Genomic DNA, 24,872 nt, shown 5'->3' on the forward strand with positions numbered 1-24,872 from the left:
TTGAAATGTTTTACTTTTATTGTTTTTTTACTTCTCTTGTAGTTTCCTTTCCTCACTGGGCTATTTTCCCTGTTGGAGCCCTTGGGCTTATAGCATCCTGCTTTTCCAACCAGGGTTGTACTGTACATACATACATACATATATATATACACCAAGGCACTTCGCTCAATTTTGGGGGGTAGCCGACATCAAACAAATGAAACAAAAAAGGGGACCTTTCCTCTCTACATTTCTCCCAGCCCGATGAGGGACTCAACCGAGTTTGGCTGGTACTGCTAGGGTGCCACAGCCCATCCTCCCCCGTTATCCACCACAGATGAAGCTTCATAACGCTGAATCCCCTACTGCTGCTACCTCTGTGGTCATCCAAGGCACTGGAGGAAGCAGCAGGGCCTACCGGAACTGCGTCACAATCGCTCGCCATTCATTCCTATTTCTAGCACGCTCTCTTGCCTCTCTCACATCTATCCTCCTATCACCCAGAGCTTTCTTCACTCCATCCATCCACCCAAACCTTGGCCTTCCTCTTGTACTTCTCCCATCAACTCTTGCATTCATCACCTTCCTTAGCAGACAGCCATTTTCCTTTCTCTCAACATGGCCAAACCACCTCAACACATTCATATCTACTCTAGCTGCTAACTCATTTCTTACACCCGTTCTCACCCTCACTACTTCGTTCCTAACCCTATCTACTTTTGATACACCAGCCATACTCCTTAGACACTTCATCTCAAATATATTCAATTTCTGTCTCTCCCTCACTCTCATTCCCCACAATACTTAGCAAATAGCAATATTAATAATAATAATACTGTACCTCATATGGAGAGATATGTTCAGATGTTACCTGACCTGATTAAGAGTTACACATGTCACATACATACATATACCAAGGCACTTTCCCCAATTTTTTTTTGGGGGGGGGGTAGCCGACATCAAACAAATGAAACAAAGATGGGGACGTCTCCTCTCTATGTTCTCCCAGCCTGACAAGGGACTTAACTGAGTTTGGCTGGTACTGCTAGAGAGGCACAGCCCACCCTCCCACATTATCCACCATAGATGAAGCGTCATAATGCTGAATCCCCTACTGCTGCTACCTTCATGGTCATCTAAGGCACCGGAGGAAGCAGCAGTGCCTACAGGAACTGCGTCACAATCGCTCACCATTCATTCCTATTTCTAGCACGCTCTCTTGCCTCTCTGACATCTATCCTCCTATCACCCAGAGCTTCCTTCACTCCATCCATCCAACCAAACCTTGACCCTCCTCTTGTACTTCTCCCATCAACTCTTCTTTAGCAGACAGCCATTTTCCATTCTCTTAACATGGCCAAACCACCTCAACACATTCATATCCACTCTAGCTGCTAACTCATTTCTTACACCCGTTCTCACCCTCACTACTTCGTTCCTGACCCTATCTACTCGAGATACACCAGCCATACTCCTTAGACACTTCATCTCAAACACATTCAATTTCTGTCTCTCCATCAGTTTCATTCTCCACAACTCCGATCCATACATCACAGTTGGTACAATCACTTTCTCATACAGAACTCTTTACATTCATGTCCAACCCTCTATTTTTTACTACTCCCTTAACTGCCCCCAACACTTTGCATCCTTCATTCACTCGCTGACATACATCTGCTTCCACTCCACCATTTGCTGCAACAACAGACCCCAAGTACTTAAACTGATCCACCTCCTCAAGTAACTCTCCATTCAACATGACATTCAACCTCGCACCACCTTCCCTTCTTGTACATCTCATAACCTTAGTCTTACCCACATTAACTCTCAACTTGCTTCTCTCACACACCCTTCCAAATTCTGTCACTAATCGGCCAAGCTTCTATTCCGTTTCTGCAACCATTACAGTATCATCCGCAAACAATAACTGATTTACCTCCCATTCTTGGTCATTCTCGTCTACCAGTTTCAATCCTCGTCCAAGCACTCGAGCATTCACCTCTCTCACCCCTCCATCAACATACAAGTTAAACAACCAAGGTGACATCACACATCCCTGTCTCAGTCCCACTCTCAACGGAAACCAATCGCTTACTTCATTTCCTATCCTAACACATGCTTTACTGCTTGCAACAACCTTCCACCAAATGTAAAAGGGGATAATCCAGAGTAGGTCAGGCTTGCTGATTATAGTGGGGAGGATGATGGTAATGCCACTCCTGCTGTTAATGAGCTTTTAAACTTTGATAGTAATAATCTTCAAAAGGTTTTTTCCCTTTTTGGCTTTGTTTGTTAAATCTAAGAAGGCCAGTAAGTGTTTGGGCCAAGGTAGAGATTCTAGCCTGACCTGCCCAGTTTCAAGCCTAACTAATCAAGTTTTATCTATTGGTTGTAGTGCGCCAGTTGGTAAGGGGTCTGATGGTCCAACTTTTTGAGGATAGGAAAGCTTTAGCCATCAATGATCCTGTTGTACAAATCAGCATCGACAGAACCTCTCAATCATGCTTTTGATGTGGATTTAGACTCGGGTTTTATAAAGTTACCCAGTCTTATGCTTTGCATAGAATATTTTCACCAATACCTGCAGTATATTGATCTCTGGATAGGGTTTAAAGGTTGCTCATGAATGGTAGAGACAAGGGACAGGTACAATACCCTAGCTAGCAGGACAATGTGCCTACAGATTGACCATATACGAGTATGATCAGTGCTCAAGCCCCCTTTCCACTCAAGCTAGGATCAGGAAGGGCCAGGCAATGGCTGCCGATGACTTAACAGGCAGACCTATAGGCTCTTCCAAACTTCCTATCCTTAGCTCACAAGAATGGTGAGGTTGCAGACACTACAAGAAACTATTGAGCTTGATTGGGACTCGAACCCCGGTACGGTGATCGGCATGCAAGGAAATTTCCAATAGGCCACTGTGAAGTAAAACAATTTATCTATCTCCCTTAGAAAAATATTGCAAAAAGCCTTAACTTTAGTCGGAGGAGCAAGTTAGTGAAATTGTTACATTCCGGAGAGACAAGGAGTTCAATACATGTACCATATTCTGAGTCATCTTTTAATCCTGATCATGGGCCTCCTTATCCTTAGCCAAAAACAAAAATCCTTTGTAAAGACAGGATCCACTATGTTACAGCCCTAAGCTCAGAAGATTGTAACTTCTGTCCGGTATCTACCCTGCAACTATACCTACAGAGATCCACACCCTCGGGAGGTAGTTTGTTCTAAATAGCCAGACCTGCAAGTCCCTTCAACAGGGGACTATCTGTATTCTAATGAATCCCTATTTTAAAAGGCTGATCCTATCTCCATCCCTAAAACCCCCGATGTGGCTGCTTCACTAGCACTCTTTGTGAATACTGTATGCAATTTGGTTACTTGGTCTGGGCATTAGATGCTTATTAAATACCACCTGGAACAAATCCAAGCAGTACAGTATAACATTCATGTGTAGTACTCGGCTCATTCATGACCCCTATAGAGGCAACCTGGAGTGGACAAATTCAGCCAGGTCCTTAGCAGAAGTGTGAAGACAGGCATCCAGTGTTAGTATTATTATTATTGTTAATTGCTAAGCTACAACCCTAGTTGGAAAAGCGGGATGCTATAAGCCCAGGGGCTCCAACAGGGAAAATAACTCAGTGAGGAAAGGAAACAAAGAAAAATAAAATATTTTAAGAAGAGCAACAAGATTGAAATAATTATCTCCTATATAAACTATAAAAACTTTAACAAAACAAAGAGAAGAAATAAGAAGGAATATTGTGCCTGAGTGTACCCTCAAACAAGAGGACTCTAACCCAAGACAAAGGAAGACCATGGTACAGAGGCTATGGTACTACCCAAGATTAGAGAATAATGGTTTGATTTTGGAGTGTCCTTCTCCCAGAGTCATCCCTTATGAGGTAAGAAAGAGTCAAGAAGTATTCATTTTCATCTCCTCTGTACAAAAGTGTAATTTAAACTTGTTCCTTGGTGGTAGAGAGTTTTTCTTTATGGTGTATGAGTCTACTCAATTAATTAATGCTCGGGTACAGTTACCTCTTGTCATCTGCTATTAATTAGTTTATGAAAATGGTTGCATATCCCAAATTTGTGCATGTGAAACAAATTTTTCCATAAGAATACATGTTAAGTCTGTAATGTGGTCCCCAAGTCCCACATCCTTTTTCATATTTCAACTAAATGAACTGTATTTTACCTGAAATAGATAAATATTAGCTCTGCATTATTACTTTTAATAACTTTTGAGTTAGAAAATGAAAATAGATTCACCATATTGTGAACTGTGGCATTCTCTCTCTCTCTCTCTCTCTCTCTCTCTCTCTCTCTCTCTCTCTCTCTCTCTCTCTCTCTCTCTCTCTCTCTCTCTCAGCAAAAATCTTTGTTTCCATAAAAAGTGTTAATTGAATATGGCACACAAAAAGAATTTATACAATAATACCCTGAGATACGAGCTTAATGCGTTCCAGGACCCGAGCTCGTATGTCAGATCAATTTTTCCCATATGAAATAACTAAAAAAAAATTAATTTGTTACCACCCTCTGAAGAAACTCCTAAAAACAGTATATTACAGTGGAAAAACGTGTTTTTAATTGTTGTAATTCACATTCTACACTCCCAAAATAACAAATACCTATGTACTGGTTATGATCCTCAATTAAATGTAACATTATTATGGAGTTCTTACCTTTGAGACAGACAGTAGCGGCTAACGGCGGCGTGTGCGGAGGAGGAGGGAGGAGAGAGACTTGACGGCAACACGTTCGGTAGGCTACACTTTCGTAACACTGTAACACAGCGTAAACTTTAAATTTAACTTAAATGAAATTAGCAACTTTAGATTTAACTTACATTAAATTAGCAACTTTAGATTTAACTTAAATGAAATTAGCTTACTGTACACACACTTAGAAATAAATGTTAAACTTACGTTACACTATATTTGATTACAGTGAACCCTCGCTACTTCGCGGTTCGACCATCGCGGATTCACCACTTCGCGGATTTTTTCCATAACCCATATATATACAGTAATATATATATATATATGTATGCATGTATTTATGTATATATGTAGGTATGTATATGTGTATACATATAAATATATATATATATTCACACACACACATATATATATATATATATATACATATATATATATATATATATATGTATATATATATATATATATATATATATATATATATATATATATATATATATATATATATATATATATATATATATATATATATATATATATATATCTAAAGTAGGAAGATGTGATGTAGTTCTAAGGGAAAAGTATGGGAAATATGTCTGGGTAATAAGCAAAGCTCTACCTCCAGTTTGTTTCTACATTATGATCAGAGATAAATGTAAACAAAACATTGGTTGCCATTTTTTATCGTGCTTTTTAGCATGTTCAGGAAATGCATGATATAAAATCACCTTTAATATTTGTGCCTGTTTTAGTTTAGGGTACTGTAGTACATGCATTAAGTGTTCTGTACATTAAAGGGTAGTTTGTTAACAGTACTACGTACAAGGGAAGGTTTTAAAAGTCTGAATATACATGTTGAATAAATAGGTAAATATGGTGTCACTACTTCTCGGATTTTCACCTATCGCGGCCGCGACTGGAACCTATCTACCGCGATAAACGAGGGTTCACTGTATAATTTTGTTTTCATTTTCATTTTTTTTTACTTTTCTTCTTCCGGCTTGGCTCTTTTTGCCTCACTTTTTGACTCGCTTTCACCTTTACTTTTTGCCGACCTTTTTAAAAGGAACCTATCTAGGGATGTTTGCTTTTGTCTCCCCTTCAAAATGTTACGAAAATGACGTACGCAAGTCTCGTGACAAAAGGCTAACGCACGACCACACTGCAACTTGTCCGGGTGTCTTTTCATAAAATTAGAAAATTCCGGCCATTTCGCTAACACGTCTTTGATTTCCGTCGTAGAAAGGCGGCCCTCATGTTCCACCTCCTCCTCGCTACTGAGGTCCTGCAACACCTCCGAATGTTGCATCTCCTGGAGCTCAATCAATTCCTGTGTTATGAGCTCTTCCTGATGGTCCTTGACAAGGTCGTTCACGTCTGCCTCATCTACCTCCAGCCCCATGGACTTACCAAGAGACACGATTTCATCCTACACAATAGGTTCAGGTTCATCAGGGTCTGGCGTATCAAACCTTTCAAAGTCCCTCTTAGCGACAGAATCTGGCCACAATTTCTTTCTTGCTGAATTAAGAGTTCTTCGTGTGACACCCTGCCATGCATCGTCGATAATTTTTCAGCAATGGAAGACATTGAAATGATTCTTCCAAAATTTACAAAAGGTGAGATTGGTGTTGACTGTGATACCGAAGCATTTCTTGAGCAAATGCTTTGTGTACAGTCTTTTAAAGTTGGAAATTCCTTGTTGGTCCATGGGCTGGAGGAGTTGGGTGGTGTTGGGTGGGAGGTAAAGGATCTTGATGAATCTCTACTTATCAAGAATGTCCTCTTCGAGACCCGGAGGGTGACCAGGGGTATTGTCGAGGACCAGGAGACATTTCATTGGCAGGTTTTCCTCGGCCAAATAATTTTTGACTGCCGGACCAAAGCACAGATTAACCCATTCTATGAAGAAGTGCCGCGTAACCCAAGCCTTAGCATTAGCGCACCACATCACTTGCAGTTTTACTTTCAAGATCCTTTGGCTCTTGAAAGCACTTGGGTTTTCTGAGTGGTACACCAGCAGTGGCTTGACCTTACAGTCACCGCTGGCATTGGCACAAAAGGCTAGAGTTAACCGATCCTTCATGGCTTTATGGCCCGGTAGTCTCTTTTCCACTGCTGTGATGAATGTTCTCCTGGGCATCTTCTTCCAGAAAAAGCCAGTTTCATCGCAGTTGAACACTTGTTGGGGGATGTAGCCTTGTTGTGCGATAACCGAGGCAAAGGTTTTGACAAAGTCCGTCATGGCTTTAGAGTCGGAACTTCCTGCTTCCCCATGCCTCACAACAGAGTGTATGCCAGTCTGTTTTTTGAAATTATCTAACCAGCCATGACTGGCTTTGAAGGTTCCTGCTGATGTCGAAGTCTCCCCTCTCTCGGCTGCTTGCTTTTCTTTTAAGCTATCATAGATTCTGCTGGCCTTTTCACAGATGATAGTCTTGGGCATGCTATCTCCCACCAACTGTTTCTCCTTTATCTATATTAAAAGAAGCCTCTCCATCTCGTCATGGATATCACTGTGCAGCTTTGAAAGGATGGTTACTCCTTTGGAAGACTTGGTGCTCTTTATAGCATCCTTCTGCTCTAGGATGGTACATATTGTTGATGTACTCCTCATATTGGTGAGCCCGCTCAGTCACTCTTACACCACTCATGTTTTTCGATTATTTCATGCTTTATCTCAATTGTCATCATACGCTTTTTCTTTTCACTACACTTGTTTGCACTCGCTTGCTTTGGACCCATTGCTTATTCACTTAATTCTGTACTGATTAACGCCAAAAAAAAAATGTAAAAAAAGCAAACACTACGGCCGATGCTGGAGATAACTTTACACGACGGAAATCTGACGGGAAAGACCGAGCGATGCTGTCCTGGTGAGAAGCCTCTCGCACACTCAGCCACCTAGCGGCCGCATAGGGAACCGTCTCTTATCCTCATATCTCAAATTTTTCTCGTATCTTGGGACAAAAATTTGCTCGAAATTGTCCTCGTATCTCAAATTTCTCATATATTGGGACACTCGTATTTCAAGGTATTACTGTACTGTACTTTGATTTAATCTAAGTTTGATATGATAGTAGGCTGGTCTTGAAACACGGTATTCGATTTCGTCATGTACTGAAAGAAATCTAAAAGATCATGCTTGTCGATGTTAACTGAGCTTCATTTAAGCCTTTTTATACTTTTCCATTATCATTGTAATGTGAGCATATTAATAACAGCAATTACTAATTACTTTTCATTTAGGTTTGTCATCAGCTGATCTCAAGGTGGCGGTATCCAGAATATGCTCTCATATAATTAATAGAATTTTGTTGATATCATTTCTTAACTTATACAGTATTATTTGCTGATTTCTAATGCTAAATTTCATATTTTGACTTGCGTTATTTGGCAAATTTTAATATGGTGCTGTACAGTTTTAATTGCTGATTTCTAATGCTAAATTTCATGTTATGACTTGGAGTTTTTAACATTATGCTGTATTTGGCGATTTGTAATGTTTTGTTATCCAGCGATTTTTAGTACAGTACTGTACAGTATTATTTGCCAATTTCTTATGCTAAATTTCATGTTTGACTTGCATTTTTTAAAATTACACTGCATTTGCTAGTGTTTAAGAATAGCTGTTTCCATTCTTGACTTGGGTCTATACTATTCAATTTTTTTTACGGAACCTCTTCAAGTAGTGACCCTTTTAAAAAGTCGTTATGATAGAGTAGTATGCAAAATTTTCCTGGGCAAGAGAAATTTATATAGTACTGTTAACAAGGACTTTTGAGTAAGGGTCAGCAGATGCACATGAGAGAGTGAATGAAGGATGCAAAGTGTTGGGGGCAGTGAAGGGAGTGTTAAAGAATAGAGGGGTTAGGCATGAATGTAAAGAGAGTATGAGTAAGTGATTGTGCCAACTGTGATGTATGGATCGGAGTTGTGGGGAATGAAAGTGACGGAGAGACAGAAATTGAATGTGTTTGAGATGAAGTGTCTAAGGAGTATGGCTGGTGTATCTTGAGTAGATAGGGTTAGGAACGAAGTAGTGAGGGTGAGAACGGGTGTAAGAAAGGATTTAGCAGCTAGAGTTGATATGAATGTGTTGAGGTGGTTTGGCTATGTTGAGAGAATGGAAAATGGCTGTCTGCTACAGAAGGGGATGAATGCAAGAGTTGATGGAAGAAGTACAAGAGGAAGACCAAGGTTTGGGTGGATGGATGGAGTGAAGAAAGCTCTGGGTGATAGGAGGATGGATGTGAGAGAGGCAAAAGAGGGTGCTAGAAATAAGAATGAATGGCGAGCGATTGTGACGCAGTTCCGGTCACCTTGGATGACTGCGGAGGTAGCAGCAGTAGGGGATTCAGCGTTATGAAGCTTCATCTGTGGTGGATAACGGGGAAGGGTGGGCTGTGGCACCCTAGCAGTACCAGCTGAACTCAGTTGAGTCCCTTGTCAGTCTGGGAGGAACGTAGAGAGAAAAGGTCCCCTTTTTTCATTTGTGTGATGTCGGCTACCTCCCAAAATTGGGGGAAGTGCCTTGGTATATGTATGGAAGTTACAACACCAATTGGAAAAGTAGGATCCTATAAGCCTAAGTGGTCCAATAGGGGAAAAATAGCCACTCGCAAGTAACTACTGACTCCTCATTTTGATTTTAACAGCTGAGTTCTAAAGGACTTAGGTTTATATATATAATCCTATTAAAGGAATCATGTTTGTATAGTTAGGAAAAATACAAATTACTTTTAAAAGTTTGTGATATTTAACTGGCAGCAGACCAGACATATAAAAGGAAATTAATGTCTGTGTTGGGAAAATCCAAAGAAGACTATGCTAGATTACAGTGTGAATGATGTTGATGGTAAATGCCACTCAGCCTGTTAATGGGCTTTCTTGGGTTGATAATAGTGAGCTTCTTAAGCTCTGCTTGTTTTGCCGATTTCAAAATCTAAGAAGACCAGTGAGTCTTCGGGAAAAGATAGTTTGAAATCGGGCTAAATTCTCAAGTTTTTCCGTGTGGTTCTAGTGCACTAGACAGTAAGGATTCTGATAGTGTACAACGCATGACATAGTCGATTTCCTCTCCACAAGCCTTATGCTTTCAAACAACTTTAGGTCCTTTTATTGCGAAACCCTCATTTCCGTGATCTGCTCTGATCTATACAGTATAAGCTTTGAATCCCTTGATAGAAGACCGGGCTGATAGTTTGGAGCCTAAGATGCATCTTCTCTCAGTAATTTTATGCTTATATTAGTGATGTGGCATATTATATGGTTCTTGTGGAACAGGAAAGATAAGTTTTAGCTAGATTTTTAAAGTCTAATTGAGAGCAGAACGGTTGTAGTGAGCTACAGTTTAAGGTAGGCTTGGCTACTAGTACAGGTCGAATTTCCCCTAATAGTGTTAATGGGCCTAGTACCGCAACTGCCAAAATTAATCCCTTGCCTAGCACAAGTGCAATGACATGTTGGTCTATTTTGTAAAGAGTGGTATTCTTTATTTTTATTTATTTTTTTTTCAAACAGATTGTCATATTTGTTCCATTTTAGACGTAACAGCATATATCTTAGGTAAATATGAAAATACTATAATTGGTTTTATTTAAAAAAAACTGGTTGTACATATAGAGTTTTAACACTAAAGAGGGATTGATTGAACTGACTTGTAGTATCTTTTATAGGTTTTGTGATAATGGCTGCAGATACCTGATCATAGATAAAATTTGATGGATAATAAACATTTTAAGTTAAAGGTAACGTATAATTTAGGTTTATTTAATCTTAATAACCTAGTGACAGACAATATTATTTAATTTTAGTTTTATTATGCAATGTTGGGATTTTGTTAATCTGAATCTTTTGGGAAAGTTCATTAATATAGTGAAACAGAATCAAACAAGATGAAAATTTGTTTGCAGTATTTAATCATGAAATGTAGCTTGTTGATTTGAAATGTTTTGGTAATAATTAATTGGTTTATATTGCTGTAGAGTACTATATTGCACCTATTTTGCAATCTGGATATTGATATGTATAGTATAGGTTTTTTTAAATAGGAATTAGTTAGTTATAAGAATTGAAATGTACCTTTAAAGACACCCCAGCCCTCATTGTTATGAAATCAACCTGCTAAGCTTGATTGTGTGTGAATAACTTGGTTTAAATGTCTATGGGTTTTGTAGTCACAATCATCGTAATCATCATCATCATCATAAGATAGAAATTTATTGAGTTTGCTCCACCCTCCTCTAACTTAATTTCCATTAGGGTCATATGATATTTGGCTCCTATTTTCTACCCACTGATCCCGACATCTCTTCCCAATTCAATCTTCCTACAATATTGCAGCTTCAATTTTAAACCTTTAGTCACAAATTTTCAAAAGCTGTCCAGTTTCTTTGTTAGTCATGTTTCTCATGTGTTGAGCAGTATAGGCCTTTCGTAGACATCATAAATCATTACTTTCTACTATTGGGATAATTTCATGTACCAGTTCTCGATTTATCTCTTTCCATTTTATTTAGGCAGCAGCTCTTCTTTTCTTAAAAGCCTATTTAGTTCTTGCTTTGCAATCCAATACGGCCCCTATGGAACAGAAATGCTGTATCTTTTCTAAGACTCGCCCATTACCACTACATGTTCTCCACTTCCCTCTTTGTTGGAGGCAGTGTAGCATAAAATCATTGTAACCACCATCAATAAAGTTAGAATATTGTTTTTCATTGTTGCACTTATTAACATTCTATGAGGAAAGCCATTAAACTTATTAGGTTTAGTGCATGAAAGCATATTAGACAATTTGTTGTATCTGAATCATCCAAATAGACAGCATTATTTGCATCTATGTGATTCCGAACTTAGGATTTTGTAACCAGATTTTCTAACAATTAGTGAATCCAGTACTGCAGCTTAATGCATTCAGTGCTATGTGGCCTTGGTGGTGGTATGTAACAAATGCTATGGGAGCACACCCTAGTATTTACTGCAGTTGATTTTTATGTGCAGGCTGTGAAGTGCGTTGGGATTTTTCAGTCTTTCTAGTCGTTGTGTTTCGAAAACCATGTGTTACCTGATAAAAGAACAGATGTTTGTGCAACTAAAAGATTTTCTGAGAATTTTAAAGATGTTGATATCTATCAATATTTTCTATTTGTCACCATCTTTATATTTCATGATAGAAGTTATAATGTCCCATTTATTAGTTATTTTGTTGCAACAGTGTATTAATTGTTGAGTTTACTAATAAAGTTTAAGGCATGTTTGGAAGGAAATAGTAAGCTTAATGACAAATGTGTTACTTATATGTAACTGATATTGGGAAAAAAAGAACTTTGTAGGGTTTAAGTAACAGAGTTTTTAAAACATATGAATAGTTTTTTCAATCAAGCTTATCAGTCATCAAGTACTTGTATATGTGGTTCCAAATGTTCTCAGATGCATGGTCTTTGTCTTCAAGACAAAAGAAAAGGGATCGCTCATGTAGAGCCACACTATCCTCTATGCTCTATGCTCTTTCTGTAGTTTGGATGCAAAACCACAAGAAATAACTTATTGGTGTAAGTAAATATATGATTTATGGTTTGTAAGAATTTTTTTATTGTTAAAGGAAGTATATGAAATATGGTTTGTTCATGTTTTTAAAATATCTTATTTTTGTCATGGCCCCATCAGTGTAATTTGTAACACTAGTTGTAGGGAAGGGGCGAGAAGCAAAGTACCTTGGATTGTTTGTAAGTGTCTGAGGAATTCATAAAGCACTTATTGATTGTTTTGAGTTTGGGGTCGCTCTTTAGGTAATTGTAATGTTTGCTTTCACATAATAGAAAGCCCCTCATTATAAAATGAAGCATTTGTACTTAAAAGTTCCCATTTGATTAAGTATATAAATAGATGTAACCCAAGGAAAAATCTATCTCTTGAAGCCATTATTGAAAATTAGGATTAGTTGAGGGAAGGAAAAACTCAGCACACTGCTGCTTGGACCTTATGAGTACAAGCCCATCAATTATGTCTAACATTGTTTATACTAAAATGTGCAAGTGTAGCAGTGACTGTGAAGTGCTAGATATAGTAGGAGAGGAGGCAGCACATAATCTACTTAAGACTAAAGACCACTTATTTATGCCTATATTAGCATTCACTTTGCTATTGAAAGGAAAAAGCATTGGTATGATAAGTATTCAGCAACATTAGCGTAATCGAAAAGCTGTGGTAAAACAAAGTAAAAAATATTGTATCAGCTGTTGGCACAATTCCACGGTTTAGCTTGTGAAAGCACAGTGTAATAACAAACTGTCTCGGTTGAGGAAACTACATACTCAAAATGGTTGTTGAATCCAGAGATTTGCAAGACTTAGTATTTGTGGGGCAGGACATTGGAAAGTCTTCATATTCAGTCTGAATTACAAATATTTTGTTTAGTCTTGGCCCAACTGCCTGCGCTTCCTGGAGGATGGAGGCAATTTCTTATCCTTAGGGATCCTAGATGTGTACACATTTCCATCCTTTTATCTTGTTTAGCAGTTTTATTTTTGTCAAACTTGAAGCTTCTAAGAGTGAGGTTACCTTAGTTGCACACACCTTTATGCATCTGGTGTGGTTTAGTGTCAGATTTCATTACTTTATCTCATACTGAAGATCATTTTTATACAGTATTTGCCTTTGCCGTGTCCAAATTGATTAGAAAAAACATATTCTGTCTAGAAAGGTCACACACACTAGAGGTTGGACTTCTTTTGGGACTGTTATGCACATCTGATATATTGGTGGAGACCCACATAACAATCTAATCTAACATTTAAAGTTCCTCAGCAGATATTAAATGTAGTATGAATAGTTCTCAGACATACCACTACTCCCATTGTCTGTGTATATTGCTGACTCATCGGACCATTGTTTAGTTGTCCATATAGAGTATGTTCTTCAGACATACGAATTATGTGACCAAATCAGCGTGGATGGTATTCAGTAAGCTTTGTTTCTATGCTTGTGCATGCTATTCATTATATAATCTGTGTGTTGAATGCAATCTTTCTAGGTGTTGCCTATAATTTTTGGCAAACGAAATTTGAAAATATTTCATTTGCTTGAGGTGGCGTAGATAGTCAGCACCATGTGTAAGGTCCAAAAAGCCGAACCCATACAAAAACAGAAGGCAAAATGAAAAAATTAAGAATTTTTTTTTAAAAAGTAAGACATTGGAAATTTTAATGGAACAATGACCAAACATCTAATTGATATTTACAATGGCCACCCTTCCTTTGGAGGCTGTTTTCAAGAGATTTGGGGAAGGAGTTGCGATTTTCACACAGGTCCTTTGAGATCCTACCCCATGCCACCCGCAGCGCTGCCTCAAGCTTGGGAATAATTGACGTGGCTATGTCTCAAAGGCTGCTTTAAGTATGGTCCACAAATTTTCAACATCAGGTTGACGGTTGTCACATCCATATGGAACCGAGAAGATACTCGTACGGCTCATGGTTGCATAATACTTGTTCTAACTATCCTGGGATCTGTAACCATGTGACTATGATTTGCCCCTTGGGGTCGTGCAAAATACTTCCACATTTAAAGTCATGTTAAGTTTAGTCTTATTTGGGCAAACAGTTTTTTGGGTACCTTTATTCTTTGTATCAGTCTCCATTGTCTGGCTCTTATGGACTGTGACTTTTCATCAGTATTCTCATTATATTCCTTCCCTTATCTCTGGTATTCGTTGGATTTCCTTTTTCCACTAGTAGTACAGAATTTTATATTTATTGATAAAAATAAGCTCATTTTATTCATAAAGGTATGTTCAGTATTGCCTATTTCAATACTGTCCACCATTCTCAGCTCCTTGGTTGTTCAAGGCTTGTTGCATCTGCTGTCAAGACGTTTGGCATTACCACTGTGGAACATAACAGGATGTGTTGTTCGTCTCATGTAGACACCTTCCAGCTGCATTACCCTTACCTTGGTGCATGGTGTTAATGCCTGTCATGTGTCTGGGTTATACGATGGTAACACCACACTCCTGCTCTGAGTGCAGTTGTTGGTGGATGGTTCACCATATTTCCAGCCTCATGAATCAGACGTGGAGTCACCCACATTTTCCTCCTGAGGAAGAAACTAGGTGGGCTTAGTCCTCCGAGTGACCCATTGGACCCGTAAGCAGAGCAGGTGCACCAATGCTGGGTTTTTAACAGGACCACTTAGTTAAGCAAAGGCTTCCTTGTCCACCTAAGAAACATATTTGCTTGAGCTTGGTTGAATTTTGTCACTTAGATATTCAGAGCAAGGAGCAGAAATCCCGTGTCATCATCAGCTGTAATCATAACAAAGCTTTATTTTATGAAACAAAAGTCAGGATCAGTAGCATTTGTCATTCCCTCCTTATCTTCTGTCAGTGTGATAGGAAGCACCTGCTTCTCGGTTAATAGATCAGAACCCTCTGTATTGTTGTTACATTGTGGCACCTATTATTCAAAAGAATGTCATGTAAAAATTCATCCATTTAATCATATGACTGATAAGAGGAATATTATGTTAAACCTAAAGAGTCTTATGATGCACAAGTACCTTACTTTACTCTTAATCAGTGCATCTTACTTTAAACAACCCTCTTGAGTTATCAGATTCTTGGTCCCTGACTTGTACCAATCTTCAAGTGCACTCTTGAATTCTACAGGTAAAGTACTCATAAATGACCTGGGGATCACCATCTTGCTCCTTCCACCTAAAATTCAATTACAGTGGTGCCTCTACATACGAATTTAATTCGATCCACAACCGACTTCGGATGTAGAAAATGTTCGGATGTAGAAACGAATTTTCCCATAAGAATACATGGTAATTCATTTAATTTGTTCCTCAGCCTAAAAACCCATAATAAATCATTAATAAATGGCTACACATAATTACACAACAATAACATAACTGCATAATATGAAAGAAGCATGTAAAAAAGATAATTATAAAGAAATAATAAATAAAAAATGTGTTTTATTGCCACTTTACCTTAGAGACAGGCCAACGCAGGTGTAGGATTTGCTACGCCAGGAGGAGACGGACGAACGGCGAGAAGGTAGACATGGTGTTAACATGTTCTTTAAATAAATACTCTCTCTCTCTCTCTCTCTCTCTCTCTCTCTCTCTCTCTCTCTCTCTCTCTCTCTCTCTCTCTCTCTCTCTCTCTCTCTCTCTCTCTCTCTCTCTCTTCACTGTTAGTGTTAGAGATGTATATTGATTTTTTCTGAGAGAGAGAGAGATTAAACAAAAATGAGAGATTAAACAAAAATGTGTTGTATACATATGATTTTTAACAGCGTTAACGAGTTGAAAGACAGTTAAATGTAACTAAAAAAAACAATACAGTATCAGCAAATCTAAATTCCTTTATTAACTAAAACAAATATTGATACAAACACACTCGTGTGCGTATGCGCAAACACACACACGCACGAGGAGACACGATCGGCGAGGAGGTAGAGATGGTGACTGCGATAACATACCGTAACTTATACTGCGGAAATTTTAATCTAACTTAGCTTATTTTTTTTCATTTTTATATTTCATATTTTTTACATTTTTTTTCTTTTGATTTTTTATTTTCATCACTTTCAGTAACGAGTTACGGTATGTTATCGCAGTCACCATCTCCACCTCCTCCCCAACCGTCTCTCTTACTGCGTAGCAATTCTTGCACCTGTGTGTGTGTGTTTGTGCATACGCACGCGAGTGTGTTTGTATCAATATTTGTTTTAGTTAATAAAGGAATTCAGATTAGCTGTTATTACTTTCTTAGTTACATTTAATTGTTTTTCAACTCGTTGACGCTGTTAAAAATCATATGTACTCTAAACACATTTTTGCTTAATCTCTCTCTCGCTCTCTCTCTCGGAAAAAAAAATAATAGATGTATCTAACACTATAACAGTGAAAAAAGAGAGAGAGAGAGAGAGAGAGAGAGAGAGAGATTTTATTTAAAGAACATGTTAATGCTATGTTTAGAGAGAAACAGAAAAAGAGAGAAGTCTTATTTAAAAGAGCTTGTTAATGCTATCTTGGTTTTCTTTGCTTCACTTTTTTCTTTCTTTCTGTTCATCACGCTGGCCCTTCTCACAAATGATCGTTGCCAACAATCTCTTTGTCCTTTATCCCTATCAACAAAAGGCGTTCTATCTCTTCCAGGGCATTGCTATGATGTCTTGTAATAATGGTGATCCCCTTCGATGGTTATTTGCTTTAATGGCTGCCTTCAGCTTGATGATCCTCGAGATCATAGGCCTATTCCGGCCATATTGTTTAGCCATACAGTATCACTCACATGCACACTGCTCTCATGTTTTTCTATAATTTCTTGCTTCAATTCTAATGAAAGAATTGCCTTCTTCCTGTACTGAAAGTTAGCTTCTTAGGCACCATGATTATAGGTAAAATCAAAAAGGAAATGTGAGAAAAGGAAGAAAATAAGCACTGTTAATAACAGACCAAACAGAGGACAACCACATGATACACACAAGAACAGAGAACTGAGCACTCGACGCTCAATGGCGTAATGTTTACTTCGTATGTTGGAGCAACACTTCGGATGTCGAGGCAGAAATTTGGTCGAATTTTACTTCGTATGTTGGGACATTCGTATGTAGAGGTACCACTGTACGTTAAAGCAGTATACTGTACAGTAATACCTTGAGATACGAGTATAATTCGTTCCTGGACTGAGCTCGTAAGTCAATTTGCTCGGATCTCAATTCAGTTTTTCCAATGGGAAAATAACTGACAAAACTTCAATCCATTCCAGCTCTTTAAATTCCCCCAAATCAATGATAATGACAGTGGAAAAAACATATTAATGTTATACTTTATAGACATACTGTACACACCTACACACAGTTATAATAAATGATTACTGTGATATTAATCAAAATGTGGTTTTTTTACGATTTCTTAACTTTAAGACAGACAATAGTGGCAAATGGCAGTGTGTGTGTGGAGGAGAGGGAGGAAGGGAAGGAGAGTTGGACAGTACCGTAAACTTAAAATTAGCTGAACTGAACTTACCTTTAATTTTTTTACTTTTTTAGATTGTCGATGTACTCCACTTGTAATGGCGTGCTAACTCACTTATGCGGGCACCACACTCATGTTTCTCGGTAATTTCATGGTTCACCTCCATCATCATCATGCGTTTTTCTTCTCGCTGCCAACCTTATCATTCGCTTTCTTAGGACCCATCACTAATTACTAAGAATTATCACAAATACAATGAAAATCACATAGGTAACGCAAACACAACATGGGAGATGTGTACAGAAGTCAACGACCACGTGAACTGAACAAGTAATGCAGGCTTAGCAGCCATCTAGCGGTATCATTTGTAAGCATGTTCGCATCTGAATTTTATGCTTGTACTTCAATGCAAAATTTTGTTCGGGGAGTGGCTTGTATCTCGGAATGCTCCTATGTCGAGGTATTACTGTACATTATTTATGGGATTTCTATACCAGCTTATCTATCCGGTTGTTTGTTTCCTCATACCTGCACTTAAGAATTTTACAGTTTGGGTTGCATTAGGTAGATGATGAGTGTGGCGTATACACCTAAAAACTACACTTGTTTTGCATGAGAGACAAAGACTTGGAATTTTGGACATTTAATTTCTGCATATTTGCAAACTGTGATTTCTAAGCTGAATGATAGAAGCTAGTTTTGTTTTTATAAATTTTTTTATTTATAGTAGTTTAATTTTGCAGGGTATCAAGTCCACATCCTTTGACCATACTTTAGCTGATTTGGCTCATGAATGATGTATTAATTTTACTTTCATTTATAAGATATATAGTTTAGTTGTAACAGTAATGGATATACAGTTGCATAAAACCCTTTTAGTTTTATGACAATAATTACTTTTAGCTGAAAAGTTTATTAGGATTTAAACATCAAATTATATTTAAGTGAAATATATGTTTGTGAATATGTGTAGTTTGATTTTTATAAAGCAAAATATTTTGATGTAGTGTTTATTGTAGTTTCCGCTTCCTAAATTGAACTATATATTATTGTAACTTTAGCTTAACAATGAAATAAGATTCTATTGTTTTGCTACACTTTTTGACATTTGAAGTTTTATTATTGAAAGTTTTAGAGTAGTTTCTCGAGACCATTGAGACGTATATCTAGTTCTCCTATGATTCATCTTAGAATAGTGAAAGCATATCAATAAGTGACCTGCTTATATTGTTGTAAAGTATGAATCGGTCTATGATATTGTAAATTGGATTTATGGTCCTGCTGTTGCCTAGTATTTCAAGATGTGTTTTATTTTACTAGCATTGCAATCAAAGGGAACCAGGACTTGGGGTTGTGTTTTACAAGCACTATAATTAAAGATGACCAGGACTAGGGGTTGTGTTTTACACGCACAATAATCAAAGATGACCAGGATTATGGGGTGTGTTTTACAAGCACTGTAATCAAAGATGACTTGGACTATGGGTTGCATTTTACAAGCATTGTTGGTATTTTACTAGGATAATAATTAAAGATGCCCATGACTGAGGGTTGTGTTTTACAAGCATTGTAATCAAAGATGACTAGGATTATGGTCATCTTTGGTATTGTTAGTTTACAGATATTGTGTGGGGAGTAAAGAGGGCATGTTGATGGCAAGCATTGATTCTCCAATACAAGATTTTGTTGTTTAGTGGTGTATTCATGGAGAATTGTTATGACACATTTCTCTTTTTTTTTGTTGGGTGTTTAGTGGAACCGTCCGCATTGAAACAACATTTTGTTTGTGATGATTTTAATATAGTCATTGTTTTTTCTTGACATATAGATGTGCATTTGTATTAGATATTTAGTCATGACCTATTAATTTTCTGATATCAGGCAAGAAATGCAAGTTGCTTGTATCTCAATAAAAAAAATTTGCTCGGAGGGTGTCTCGTATCTTAGAATGCTCGTATGTCGAGGTATTGTTGGACATTATTCATGGGGTTTCCATACCAGCCCATCAGTCGGGTTGTTTGTTCACATCCAAATGTAGGTAACGATGAAAATTTAAGGATTTTACTCCTTTATTATCATGAAGATAATTTTGTGAATTGACTTTGTAAATCTTGTCCCCTCCTGCTATGTTATCTAACTTGAAGCATTTAGAAGCGATTTCAATTGCAAATTTTATTTTTAAGAATTTCTTTCTTCTGTAACAAATAGACCTTTCAAACTTCAACTTCTTATGAAATATTTTCCATTAGGAATAAATTTCCCTCTACATGCAACAGTTAGTGGGAGGGGAAGCCCAGGGTCTTGTTTAGTCAGGCTTGACAAGAAACTAAATGCCTTTTTAAGGACAAAATTTGTTGGCATAAATTTTACCCTGAAAGAAGCTCCATAGCTTGGTAGTAGAGAGAAAGAAGAATGACTAAGCAGTGCAGCCTCAAGAAGACATTTCCACAGGAGAAGCTTTGGAGGAGATGGTGGTAATGATGTTTCTAGGCTATCTTGAGTGGAAGAGGGACACCCTCTTTCTATTGAAACACTGGTTGAATACCTATAGAAACTGAAGTAAGGGGATAAGTAGTTGAAATAAAAGATTGTCTTTGGTTCGTCATTTATCAAAGAGGATGACATAAAATTTAAGCACCCCAAATGGGAGAGCTATAAGCCGTATGGGGAGATGAGTCTTGACATAAATCTTTAATGAATGGAAAGAAAATTGTAACTTATGTTTAAGCAATATGTAAACTTCTTTTAATGTTGCTTAGTTAATAAAAAAAGGAAGAGATACAGTAACTGCATTGCTGTAGATTACACTTAATAGAATTAGGGTTGTATACATAAAGGTCCTACAAGTTTTTCTGTATTTCTCCTTACACACTTATTTCTATGACTTCTGATGATCATATTGTGTCTACTCTGGATGCTCTATTTTATCGAAATTTACTCCTAAGGGGGCTTTTCAGACTAAAGTGGCATGTCATCCGTGTCCTGCTACGTTGCAGGCCATTTGAAAACGAACATCCAGAAATGTATGAAACCTTTCACGCGCAAGTGGTGTAGCATGTACCTATGTGTCACTTGCGATGGTGTCATGCCACGTGTGTGAAAGGTTTCATATATTTCTGGATATTCGTTTCCAAGTGGCGTGTCATGTGCAATGTGCCAATTTGGTGTGAAAGTGCCCTAAGATTTAAGATATTTCCAACTTGTTTTTTATATAGACTTGACTCTAATAAAATAAATAGACAATCTAATGGTTAATGGTGAGAAGCTATGGCTCGGGCATGCCACAGAACCTTTGTCTTTTCAATTTATGTCGCCTTCGGTTTGATAACAGCCTCGAACTTCAGATTGTGCAATTTTATATTTTAAGTTTGTTTGAATATGTCCTCTTCTCGATTTGTTAGAAACTAACATGAATGTTCAAGGAAATTGTTTCTGGGTGATCGTGATCTATATTCTCTTAGTTTTTCATGTGTGGGACAGTATTGTGATTTAGATTACTGTACTTCTATTAGTGCAAAGGCATCACTGTTCCTCGTATGGAAAAGGCATTTTTCAATATCAAACTTACCCGATGATCATATAGCTGCATCCCTGCTGCCCGACAGAAAAAATCTACGGGCGGAATACGCCAGCGATCGCTATACAGGTGGGGGTGTACATCAACAGCGCCATCTGTCAAGTAGGTACTCAAGTACTCGATGTCAACATAGAACCAATTTTCCCTCTGTTGTGCCACAGGCAAGACCTACTAAATACGCCGTCCCTAACTGGATTTGTTTTCACAACGATTTGGTGAAGTACACTATTCCAGTTTTGAGCTTTCGCTATGCAGGGGTTTTATCTTCATTTCAAAACTTGAACTCGTTTTGGATAGATTTAATTATGGTGACGAAGAGAGTATGGACTCTCTTTCACTTTTAAATGGCCGACCCTTCCCTTAGACGGAAGTGTTGGTGACGAAGAGAGTATGGACTCTCTTTCACTTTTAAATGGCCGACCCTTCCCTTAGACGGAAGTGTGTTTAGGTTTTTGGTAATTTTGCTTAACAAGTTATAGATCTATTTATTTTATATCTCTCCGCCTTTATAGGCCTCTTCGCTTAACTTTCCATTTATTATAAACTTATAAAAATTAAATTTTATGTTTGTTTATATGCGACCTTTCCTAATAGTAGGCGGTCCTTACTTGGAACCGAAGTTAATTAACATTGAGCCCGTCATATCGTATTTACCTTTTAAGAATTTATACTTTTTAAATTTTTATGTTTTTGAAAGAATTTCTTTGATAGTCTCGTACTGTTTTCAAAGATGAACTAACGTTTAGTTTAGTCTCCGCAGTTGTTGACGTTCAGAACGTTCAACATGCGCTCTATCGTTACGATAGAGAGAGAGTTTTTCCCGGTTTCACGTTGCAGTAAGAGTAAACCGATTCTAGCGTTTCGTTCATTCTTTCTTAGCTTAAATGGTTTAAATTCTAATAAAGGAACTTTTTATTTGGGAAACCTTTCAGTTTTTTCCTTTAGCAAATAATATGTTTTAACGATATATTATTGGGCTCTTCTCTCAGGTTCTAAGTCAAAAGAGAAGAGAGAGAGAGATAGAGACGGAGGGAGAGAGAGGAGAATAAACGTTTCGTTCAAGCGGGTAACGTTGTTCTCGTTTTTTTTTTACTCTTCTCCCGAGTCGCTGTAGGGGAAGAAGGTAAAACGTTTCTAGAGTTTTATTCTTGTTCCCAGGCTTTATGCGGTGAGAGATTTTAAACGTAGTTTATTTGATCTAGTGTTTAGTCTCTTTTCCAGCCACTGAATTCTTTATCTTTCATTATGTTTTTCTGTTGCATTGTAAAACTGTTTTCGCAATTACTACCTTTTAATGAAGGATAGGATTGCGTTTTTCAGGTACAAATCACTTAAAGTTTCGATTTCAGTGGAATAAGTGCAAACAGAAAATCAAAAGTGATAAAGTGATATGCGCAAAGTGTTACAGTGTTACGTTCGAGGGTTCGTCTGTTCGTGCCAGTTGTTCACCTAGTCCGATACCTCTTACAAGCTCCCAAGCCCAGGGGAGAAGTAATGTCGAAGGACTTATGGGTTCCACAGGCCTTGATCGACGAACAGACGTTTCCCTCCGTGGTTTCGGGTGTATCTACACACGTTGCCGACGTGATCGCCCCACCCACACAAAGACGAGAGAGCCCATTTATTCCTCGTCTGCGGAAGAGGTTTCTCTTAGAAACCATGGACCAAATCTTGCAGCTTTTTAAGTGCAAGTCGGTCCCTTCCGCGCAAGTCCAACGGCCTAGGTGTAGCCACTGGGTCAGCTCCCACACTCCGACTGCGGAGAAGGTTGATGATGCACCCGTTGGCCTACAGCCTGCCACGGTTGTGCGCCCAGCATGGCTGCCTGCTCCCACACTCTTGTTGGGAGAGCTCCTCCACCCATGCGCAGTCGACCCTGCCAGACTTATGCTGACTCCCACAGACACACGGAGCTCTCCGTTGCCGTGCGTGAGCTACCACAAGCTGCCGTGTTTTGACACGGTGTGTCAGCCTCCGCAACACACTGTGGTTACCGCCACTCGCCCGCAGCAGACTAGTCAGTCAGGAGTTGAGGCTTCCCCACACATCTTTGGTTGTTGCCAACTCACAGACTGTCAAGCACTTACATGACGTTGCCTTCTGGTCTGCTACTAATGCACCAGTGCTGTATGTCCTCACGCACCTGTTGTGGTTGACAGTTCAGTTTTTGACAGTTCACAGGCTGTCAAGCAGTTACATAACGTTGCCTTCTGGTCTGCTGCTTATGCACCAGTGAAACCCTCACTGAGATAACCTAGCTTTTCTCGGACATGGTTCCTGTAGATGAGAAAGTGCTGTTCTCCCTCCTTCTGATTTTCCCTTGAGGACTCTGTCATTTGGAGAGGAGCCTTAAGCTGCTTAGCCTCCTATGGACTTTAAAGCATAACATGCTTCCAGGGATGGTAAATGGTTCCGCTTCAGTCGCTAACCCCGTCTGTTGCCACACCTGCTCCCATAGACCTTGGGCTTTGTTGCAAGACATGCAGTCCAAGCTTAGTCCTTGATAGAGGATTTTTTTTACGGAGAAGAACCTTCTAGCCAACAACCTTCCTACCGGTTGGTTGTACGCCCTGTTGACGCTGAGGTATCCTACTCACGTCCGCCAGTTGAGATGGTTCCTCCACCGGTGCGACCCAGTGTGGGTTGCCAGTCGCACGTTGACGTTAAGCGACTCTCGGAGGTGGTTATGGACGTTCAGTGTGTCACTAGGAAGACGTTCAACAACCAGCAGAGGTGACTTGTTGTGACGCAGTGCGGCAACCTCAGCATCCCGATAAGGGGTTGTCTGCACAACCCAGACAGTCTAGACAGTTTCGGGTTGTTGCTGTACTTCCTCGCGTCCCCATGGTTGACAGTTCACAGACTGTGCAGCAGTACCATGATCTTGTGTCCGGCTCCGTCACGCATCCACCAGTGCGACCGGATTCAGCGAGTCAGACGTTGCCCACTCCGTTGCCGTTTCCTCATCAGTTTCGGATGAGGAACCCTCTGATGAGGACATGGCTGAACAAGACGATCAACCCCCAGCCCTGCTATCCATCCAGAAGATGCTGAAGAAGGAACACGGCCCTGTCAGGCTGTGGATGAGTCTGGTTAGGACACTGTCATCCGTGGTTCAATTGGTGTCACTTGGAAGACTACACCTCCGTCCTCTTCGGTATCATCTAGCTCTTCACTGGAAAAGGACAAGACGCTAGAAGCGGTCTCGATCCCGGTTTCCGGAAGATAAGTCTGCTCTGACTTGATGAAAGGACTTTATCTACCTTTGAAAGGGTCTTCCCCTGACTGTTCAGACTCCCAACCACGTTCTCCTCTCAGACGCATCGGACGTAGGCTGGGGTGCGACCTTAGGCGGTAGGGAATGCTCGGGATTATGGAACTCGAGTCAAAGGACAATGCATTTCAACTGCAAGAAGCTTCTGGCAGTACGTCTGACCTGGAAAAGCTTCAGGTCTCTCCTTCAAGGCAAAGTAGTGGAGGTGAACACGGTCAACTCCCTGCTTTGATGTACATCTCCTAGCAAGGAGGGACCTACTCTCTGACATGGTACGAGTTCGCAAGTGACCTCCTCTCCTGTTCAACAGGTCTAGACT

At 39.0% G+C, this 24,872-nt stretch overlaps 1 protein-coding gene across 1 annotated transcript in view; it reads left to right on the top strand.

The window, feature by feature from the left end:
- LOC137615116 (tyrosyl-DNA phosphodiesterase 2-like) overlaps positions 1 to 24,872 on the top strand; it is a 91,297-nt gene that overhangs the window by 58,200 nt on the left and 8,225 nt on the right. The window contains exon 9 of the mRNA XM_068344747.1: positions 10,391 to 10,462. Coding sequence (XP_068200848.1) covers positions 10,391 to 10,399 — 9 coding nt within the window. The 3' untranslated portion in view covers positions 10,400 to 10,462. The remainder of the gene's footprint in view (positions 1 to 10,390; positions 10,463 to 24,872) is intronic.

This window comes from Palaemon carinicauda, chromosome 21 (assembly GCF_036898095.1).
Source record: "Palaemon carinicauda isolate YSFRI2023 chromosome 21, ASM3689809v2, whole genome shotgun sequence".
Lineage (NCBI taxonomy): Eukaryota > Metazoa > Arthropoda > Malacostraca > Decapoda > Palaemonidae > Palaemon > Palaemon carinicauda.